Source organism: Chenopodium quinoa, unplaced genomic scaffold (genome assembly GCF_001683475.1).
Source record: "Chenopodium quinoa cultivar QQ74 unplaced genomic scaffold, ASM168347v1, whole genome shotgun sequence".
NCBI classification, from domain to species: domain Eukaryota; kingdom Viridiplantae; phylum Streptophyta; class Magnoliopsida; order Caryophyllales; family Amaranthaceae; genus Chenopodium; species Chenopodium quinoa.
Window position 1 is genome coordinate 67,179 of NW_018744026.1, and position 9,245 is coordinate 76,423.

Below are 9,245 nucleotides of genomic sequence, written 5' to 3' on the forward strand. Positions count from 1 at the left end.
AAACACAACCAGACAGCCATTTACTTGTTTTAATTTAGTTTTCACTTCCTCTCCTGCCTTATTCTTCAAAACAAAAGCCTGAAAGTCTGCTATTGAATCACATAACTAATCCATCACATAACCAGCCTAGTTGTAAGTCTTTATGAAACGTACATCTTCTAAAGACTTGATGATCTTAAAATTGGGGGACTTATCACCAATTGGAGCAAAAAAATAGATACATCAAACATAACAAAAAGTCTCTTGAATCCATAACCCCCCCTCTATATTTCTCAAACAATGTTTGTTAAGTAACAAAATTGACATGTCTTCTTCTTCTTAATTTGAACTGCTTTTTCAGATTCCTTCTTCTTACTCTGAACACCTTTTTCAGATTCATCTCCAATTTTCCTCTTCTTTTTCTTGTTAGTTTCAGATTCATCTCTGTTTTCCAATTCATCTTCTATATCCAAACGCAAAAACTTCCTCCACTCTAACTTCAAACTGTCATCAGGATTAAATCCTTTCATGTTTTTAGAAATCTATTTCACAGTTAGATCGGTATAAGGAATACCCAAAACATCAGCAATATCGGAACTATCAATATGTATGGCATGTTCCTTTTTACCATTAATAATATTTCTAGCCTTGGGATTATAATGAGTTACTATATAACTGTACAACTGATGGCTAATATTTTCCTTCAAATTCATATGAAGCAATCAACCAAAACTAATGTCTATGACATCCTTCTTTTGCTTATCACTTAAATCTTCCAAAATTAGACAAAGATGATTAGGACCAAATTTATTACCAAGTTCTAAGTCTGAAATATCATATTTAGTAAGAGAACTGAAAAATTGAAAAGTAAAAAATCACATTAAAATTGTAAGCTAAATAAAACATTATTATTCCTAATAATAATTATGTTATTCCTGATAATAGAATCTTATTTCTGAGCATAAATATCTTTTTCCTGACAAAAATAAATTCATTTCTGACCAAAATAATCTTATTCTTGATTAAAAAATTGTTATTCCTAACTAATGTAATGTGATAACACATATATCTTATTACTGATTAAAGTAATCTTATTTCTGATTGAAGTAATATTATTCCTTACCTGATGTAATTTAAATACAGTCAAAAAAGATTCTGGCCAAAAAAACCTAAATCCTGACAAACAAATACTATTATCAAAATAAAATAATCTAATTCAAGACAAGCTAATTAGCATATATGATTTATCACAAAATAATAAGCTAATTTCTGATAAAAATAATATAATTCCTAACAAAGTAAATATGAATCATGACAAAAATAATCTATTATCAAATTACAATATAATTACAATAACAATAAGCAAATTCTATACAAGAATATTCTACTTAAATACCAGAAATGCTATATTTCCCAAGAAAAAAATTCTATATAAAACAACAAGTACAGAATGCTATGTCTTTTTGCGAATTAAATATAATAGAATTTCACACCTAACATTATGTCGACTTCGTTTAGAACTAGGTTTAGGACCACGTTTCTTCAATGGAGCTTCTGATTGATCCCTATAGAACGAAATAATAACTTATAAAAATGGATTTTTAAAAAACAGTTTAACCTAAAAATAACTGAAATATAATAAACCTTTCAGCCATTGAACCGTCTTCTTCTACTTTCGTGCTTGTTTACTTAAGATAAACTTTTAAGGGAGAAGAATCCATAATCGACGGAACGTCAGCCATTAATGGAGTCGAGAATGACGAAAGTTAGGGTTTATATAAAAGAACTAAAAATTAAATACATGCAAATAAAATTAAAGCTGGAAAATGAAGTAGTGATGCGAACTATTCGGAAAAATGAAGTTAAGTCGATAGTAATGGAGTGTAACTAATGAAAATGGAGTGAAAATGCAGAAAACGTGGGTAAGAAGAAGGAGAAGGCGGAACGTTGGGTTTGATTTTGATTTTTTTAACAAAATCAAGGATATTTAAAGTTCGGGCCACGCGCTTTCTGAACTTTAAGTAAAGGGGCCGAGCACGAGCCGATTAATTGAACGGAATCACATGAGTCCGTTTGACACAATATTTTTCGATTTATAAAACTAATCATATAACTAATATATAAAGCTAAATTTTTCAGGCAGGTCATGAGACAAAGACATTTGACATTTCAACTTTTCGCCAAGTGTCGTGCTACCTTGAATGGATTTGGATAAATTTTGTAGGATAAAGAAGTTAGTTTAAAGTTCTATCTTCAATTAATTTTGGATAAAATTGTACGACAAAATTTTTAGTTTAGCGTTTAATTTTTGATATACAATAGTAATATTTCATATGTACAAATTAAATTTTAATTTATTAAAAAAAATATTAGATTATAATTCTCAATAATTATCATCTAAATTTATTTTTTATATCATAATATTTTTTAGAGTGAAGGAAGTAATTCAAAACGTACCACATTCATTTGTATATAATATATTCTAAACGATTCAAACAATATAGTTCACAATATAATATGATTTTATTACTGTATGCAGACCTGTCAATCGGGTCGGATCATGAGTCATTTCAGATCGGGTTAACCCAACGTGCTTAGAGAATATTTTTTTGTTTTTTTACTATTTTTTGTGTATTAATAGTCATTACACGTCTATTACATCGTTTAAATCGTTGTAAAAGCGCATCAATTTATAACTAATTTTGAATTAATAATGATATTTTTAAAATTTGACATATAGATACAAAAAATTAATCTTAAAAATCAACAAACAAATCGGACATCGCACGGGGCACAAAACTAGTAAAAAACAAAAGTGATCTTAGCATATCATATAATCAATGATAGTCCATACATATTTCGATAACTCAATTATGATTGTGACATGATTTCTAAACTGATCATACAAATAGCCAAATAATAATGTGATAATGTTAATACAAAATACCGTATAAATTTGTATAGTATAAAATATGATAAACTAAAATGATACGGAGTAACAATCAATAATTAAAAATGAACCGACGTGTTTAAATCTCGAATCGATATGAAACCAAACCTACTTCAATTTAATAAAACTTGTTTAGACTCGGTTTAATCCGACCAATATTAATCCAAATCATATAGACCATTTTTTTTCCAACGATGCAAATCGACCCGCCACTAACATGAACCCGGCGATTTGACCAGCTACTCGATAAACTAGACTGGTTTAATCCCCGACCTGATTACAAATGATCTGACAAGAACTCAAGCCCGCAGTATCCCAGGCAAACCCACTCCCAAAATGACCCGTTCAAAACAATCTGAGTATGACTCGAACAACTTATGGCCCAAACTATTTACAACCTTAACCAAACAAAAACCGCCCAAAAATAAACCAAAATTGATTCGACTCGATTAATGGAACTGAACTACACCGCAATGATGAACCCGTTTTAAACCGAAACCATTTCTTTCAGAATCGAATCCGAATTGACAGTGCTAGCTTACGTATGTTCTTCAAATCTTTCATAAAACCGAGTAATGGGCGGGAATTGCTGTTGGCGGCGATTAATGCAGCATTCCTGTGTTCGTGCTTTCAGAAAGCATTTCTCCATCAGTTCACTTACCAGCACCAGAATTGTAACACCGCCAACATCCAAGAACTTCAATACCCAAAACAACTTACAGAATTTAAATCAACTTCAATTCTCAGAAAAAGATATAATCAAATGGAATACCCAGATAACCAATTATATGAGAAGAGGCCATTTCGAATCAGCTCTCGAACTCTTCCATTCAATGCCAAGTAGAACTGTTGTTACTTGGAATTCAATGATATCTGGTTATTTGTGTAATCGCAGATTTCGGGATGCCCACCAGATGTTTGATAAAATGCCAATGAGAGACTTGTTTTCTTGGAATTTGATGTTGAATGGATATGTCCTGCACCAGAATCTTGCTTCTGCTAGATGGTTTTTCGAGAAAATGCCTGTAAGAGATATCGTGTCTTGGAATACAATGTTGTCGGGGTATGCGCGTGGTGGGTTTGTGGATGAGGCTAGGGAATTGTTTGCTAGGATGCCAAGAAAGAATTCTATATCATGGAATGGAATGATTGCAGCATATGTGCAGAATGGGAGAGTTAATGAGGCTGCTTTGTTGTTCGAGTCAAGAGGAGGGTGGGAATTGGTATCATGGAATTGCTTGATGGGTGGGTATGTGAAGGCCAATAGGCTGGTTGAAGCCAGAGAAATTTTTGATAGGATGCCTGACAGAGATGAGGTTTCATGGAACACTATGATATCAGCTTATGCTCAGAATGAGCAGCTATCTGAGGCCCACAGTTTGTTTATGAAGTGTCCGAGCAGGGATGCATTTACTTGGACAGCAATGGTTTCTGGTTATATACAAAATGGTAGGTTGGATGAAGCTCGGAGAGTATTTGATCAGATGCCACAGAAGGGTGTAGTATCATGGAATTCTATAATTGCAGGTTATGTATATAATAACAGCATAAATGTTGCCAGGGAACTCTTTGAGGCAATGCCTACTCGTAGTATAAGTTCTTGGAATACAATGATTAGTGGCTATGCTCAAAGGGGTGATATTCAAGAAGCTAGGAATTTGTTCAATATGATGCAAGAGAGGAATTCTATCTCATGGTCAGCGATGATTGCGGGTTATGCTCAAAGTAGTCGTAGCGAGGAGGCTTTACTTCTATTTGCAAAGATGCATAGAAATGGAGAGAGATCAAACAGATCGGTGTATACCTGCGTTTTGAGCACATGTGCTGATACTGGTGTTTTAGAATTAGGTATGCAAATGCATGGGCAAGTCACTAAAATAGGTTATGAAAGTGCAACCTACGTAGGAAATGCATTAGTTGCTATGTATTGCAAGTGTGGAAGCATTCATAAAGCGAACTGTGCCTTTAAAGGCATACTTGAAAAGAATACTGTTTCATGGAATACTATGATTGTTGGCTATGCAAGACATGGGTTTGGCCTACAAGCTCTGGCAGTATTTGAGTCAATGACTAAATGTGGGACTAGAGCCGATTATACGACCATGGTATTTACACAAATCTATTTGTTTATGTACATAAGATGTTTATTTCAGACCCTTTATTTTATGTGTTCAACTATTACACTATATGCATTCACATTTGTACAGTACTAGGACTCTGAGCATTATTTGAATCACATGATATTTGCTTTGAGTTACATGGATTTTTTCTTTTCTTTTTTTTTTTTCTTCTAGTTAGGAGGATCACTTGATCAGTGGGGGTGAGAGTAGACAGAATCTTCTGGTTGAATCATGACACAGAAACTTGTACAAGTTAGGATGATGATTAAAACAGAATTGATGAAATTTGGGGGAAAAAAACATGTACTGCCGTCTAATGGCTATTCACAACTTGGCCTGTATGATGTTGCCCCTTTTTATTTGTCTGTCCTTGATGTTAAACAATAATTAATATTTGTTACTATTGACACTGTAATTATTCTTGTTTCACATATTACATACTGGCATACCCAACTTCATACAGAGCATGGTCAAGCATTCCCAAAATGAAGCTTCTTTGTGTTATACATTCCTTTTTCAGTCACACAGTCAATTTTGTGTCAAGCATAAAGTTGAATGTCTCTATATCATAGTTATTTATAGATTCATATCTAAGCTAGAGGAATGCCTCCATACTGTCCATAGCTAATTTGGTAACTGCTAATTATAGATATTGACATCCGGCACCTAATGCCCATTCCTATGTCTATATCTGATGGGGCTTACGACACAGTCTCTGACCTGTCTCCTTAATAACAGTTTTGTGCAGCTCCTTAACATGCATGGTCATCTCATTTAGGTCTGGTCTTTACTCCATGATTTCTAGTCTTCAACCCAAAAATAAAAAATTAAAAGAGCTGTATGATTCATTGTCAAAAGAAATGCAACATTTTTTTTTTTAATTAGAATGGTAAGAAATGCAACATTTTAATATAATATTTAATAACCAAAATATAAAGAATAAAGAAAATTTGACTCCAAAGTAGCATATAATATCCAAACATAGACGCTTCTGTGCTGTTATCTTAGCTTTTATTGCAATGTTTATTGGACGGTTAATTTCGTCTTCTACACCCAAAAGGAGTATGCCAATTGCTATTCGATTCACAATTTTAGATTTGGAGCATTTAGAGAATAAGAAAAGTATGAATTTGTGATTGAGCTAGTTAGATTGGGGTTGAAATGGTAGGTAACTTGAAGTTATAATATTCTCAATTGTGTCTCTGAATTATTTTTTTCCTTCACCTACGTGTGATATTTGCAGGATATCCACATGTATATGGATTTCTTGTTCCCTTGCTATTTCTCTATTTTTCTCTAAATTTTTAGTAGCTGTGTGTAATTGAATTGAAATCTAATTATAAGAAAGGGGAGAGGTAAAAATATCATTACTGGGCATTGTATTTTTGTTTACGCTTTGGTTTCTACTAGCTTCCTTTGTTCTTGAAACTACTATCAGTGGTTTCTAGCTGCACCATTATTTCCCAGAAGATGTCTTTCCCATCTATATTGTGCTGGTAAATCTGAGCCTAATATGTTTGAAGACTGCTTACAGGTAATGTTTTGCAAATACCGAACCAAATTAATTGCATGTACAAATAGATTCATTAATACCTGTGACAAAGGAGTAAAACTGGAAACTACTTCCTCTTGTTCATTTTTCTTTTCACTTTTAAATACCCTTGTTTACAAAATGTCTTGCTTATTGGATTGATTGGCCTTTCAGGTGGCTGTGCTGTCGGCCTGTGCTCATGCTGGTTTAGTTGACAGAGCCAAACAATATTTCTATGCTATGTACTCTGATTATGGCGTAGTACCAAGCCCACGACACTATACATGTATGATTGATCTTTTAGGTCGATCAGGAAATTTAGATGAAGCACAGAATTTGGTTAGGAACATGCCATTTTCACCAGATGCTGCAACGTGGGGTGCCTTGCTTGGTGCAGCTAAGGTTCATGGGAATATTGAGCTTGCAGAAAAGGCTGCTGAGAAAATTTTTGAAATGGAGCCTGATAACTCGGGAATGTATGTGCTTCTTTCAAATTTATATGCGGTTTCAGGGAGATGGTATGATGTTCGACAAATGAGATTGAAAATGAGGGACAAAGGGGTTAAAAAGGTGCCTGGGTATAGTTGGCTTGAAGTGCAAAACAAGATCCATACATTTGCAGCTGGCGATACTTGCCACCCAGAAAAGGATAGGATTTATTCATTCTTAGAAGAGTTGGAATCCAGAATGAAGCAAGATGGCTATGTGTCATCCATAAAGTTGGTGTTACACGATGTTGATGAGGAGGAAAAAGAGCACATGCTCAAGTATCATAGTGAAAGACTAGCTGTTGCTTATGGGATTTTGACTCTAACGAAAGATAAACCTATACGTGTTATGAAAAACCTGAGAATTTGTGAAGATTGCCATACAGCTATTAAGCACATTTCGAAGCTTGAAGGAAGGCTTATTATAGTAAGGGATTCTAACCGGTTTCACCATTTCAAGCAAGGAGAATGTTCGTGTGGGGATTACTGGTGAGAATGAAGAGATTAAAATCGAAAATAGTAAAAGATGCAGCTGCTTTCCATCATCTGGCATAATTTCATATTAGCTGTGGCTTTTGGAATCAATTGCCTGGCTTTTGTTGACGAACAGCTAAGCGGTATTGAACAAGATTACTCTTTTGGACAGTAAGGTCAAGCTCGGGCATGTTACTGAAACGGGATAGTCTTGTCTGCAGAAATTTTCAGCTATTACTCCAGATTAAGTTTGGTATTTGGTCTGAGACAGAAGCTGTATTATATGTAGCTGCCTGAAGCTATTAATGTGATTTTGATTGAAAGAAATGAAAAAGTTTTTAAGCAACAATGTAAGTCAACTGAGCAAGTGTTCAGAAAAAATCAAGTAAATAAAAATCAAGTTGCTTGAAAGAATTCTACTAATATGAGGTATCTCATATGTAATTTCTTTCATTTTGACGAACTGGTGCTTGTTAATTTCGGAGCAGGTCAGATAACAGATGTTTGGAGCTGCGACAATATGAAGAGCTTGTTTTTCAATGTATATAAGTTGGTCAAGTAGACCCTCCAGTGATACTGCAAACGAAGTAGTGAAAATGATGTTCCTATGATGAAGCAATTCTTGTTATGTTAGAAATTATGAGAAATCTCTGTTCTCCTCTGTTATGCAGTTAAGTTTGGTGGTAAGTGTCAGATCTGTTCATACTTGGCTCTCTTATTTAATCAAATAGATGCAGGAAAGAATTCTGATCTGAAACCTATGTACCTGTTGCAATCAGATGCAATGGTGCGCTGAGGTCATGTACAGTGATGCTATTTCAAGGTCCTTAGTTGTTTAGAACTCTGGGATTGTACAGAAAGTGGACCAAAAGGAAGCAACTGATTAAGCATAAATTAGTGATATTACTTGGTGCAATTTTCATCTTTATCTCTTCCTCGAAGCAGGTGTATAAAAATTGATGCATCACATACTTTTGATGATACACTTCAAATTTGTATTTCATCACATAGTTTTGATGATAAACTTCAAAATATGTATTTCACTTTTGGTGTTAGTAAATCAAAATTTTATTGCAAAATATTGTCATAACCAGTTATGTTGGACAAAATGTTGTTTGGACTTTATATATGATGCCTTAAAGATGTGCAGGAGAATGAGATGACTAAAGGGTACGATTGGAAAATGCCTTGGATGTGTATGATTCTGGCATGTGCCTGCTAATATTTGATAGCCTGCCTTTTCCTTGTTTACAAAGATTGCTTTTTGGTTCTCATACTGGGGATGAATGGCACTATAATTTAACTGATTGGATTACTTTTCTCCCCTTTTGTAACATAAATCTTGTTAATGCTAAGAATTTTCTATGGAAATGGAACTGGTGTACCTGAGTACATTACTTAAAAATTTCAAGCAAGCTTTCACGGTTTATCTGACCTGTCCAGACCCATGGGAGATTGGGGGTAACGCTAATGCACTGAATAGGGGATAGGGATACACTGTATGAATGACATTACTGTACTGCTGGTGAAGAAGAAAAAATGAGATTGAAAAGAATGGCGTCTTGCAGCTTTGTACCAGTGGATGCTTGGTCTGGAACTTGCTTTACTCTTGGCTCATTTCCAGCATGGCAGCAAGCAGTGACAATTATCTGGCAGTGGAATGATTAGCAATTATATGAGGATGGAAAAAGGGGTGGGGGTGG

At 34.3% G+C, this 9,245-nt stretch overlaps 1 protein-coding gene across 1 annotated transcript; it reads left to right on the forward strand.

Moving 5' to 3' along the window:
* The first annotated feature begins 3,060 nt into the window (after positions 1-3,060).
* LOC110690273 (pentatricopeptide repeat-containing protein At4g02750-like) lies at positions 3,061-8,515 on the forward strand. Its single transcript, XM_021867099.1, has 2 exons — positions 3,061-5,034; positions 6,755-8,515. The coding sequence occupies exons 1-2, from the start codon at positions 3,505-3,507 to the stop codon at positions 7,559-7,561; spliced, it is 2,337 nt and encodes a 778-aa protein (XP_021722791.1). The 5' UTR covers positions 3,061-3,504; the 3' UTR covers positions 7,562-8,515.
* Positions 8,516-9,245: the final 730 nt, after the last annotated feature.

Excerpts from the sequence above, each read along its gene's own strand:
- LOC110690273 (XM_021867099.1), top strand. The coding sequence starts at position 3,505 with ATGGGCGGGAATTGCTGTTGGCGGCGATTAATGCAGCATTCCTGTGTT. Across the intron at positions 5,035-6,754 it reads GAGCCGATTATACGACCATG|GTGGCTGTGCTGTCGGCCTG; the intron begins GTATTTACACAA and ends TTGGCCTTTCAG.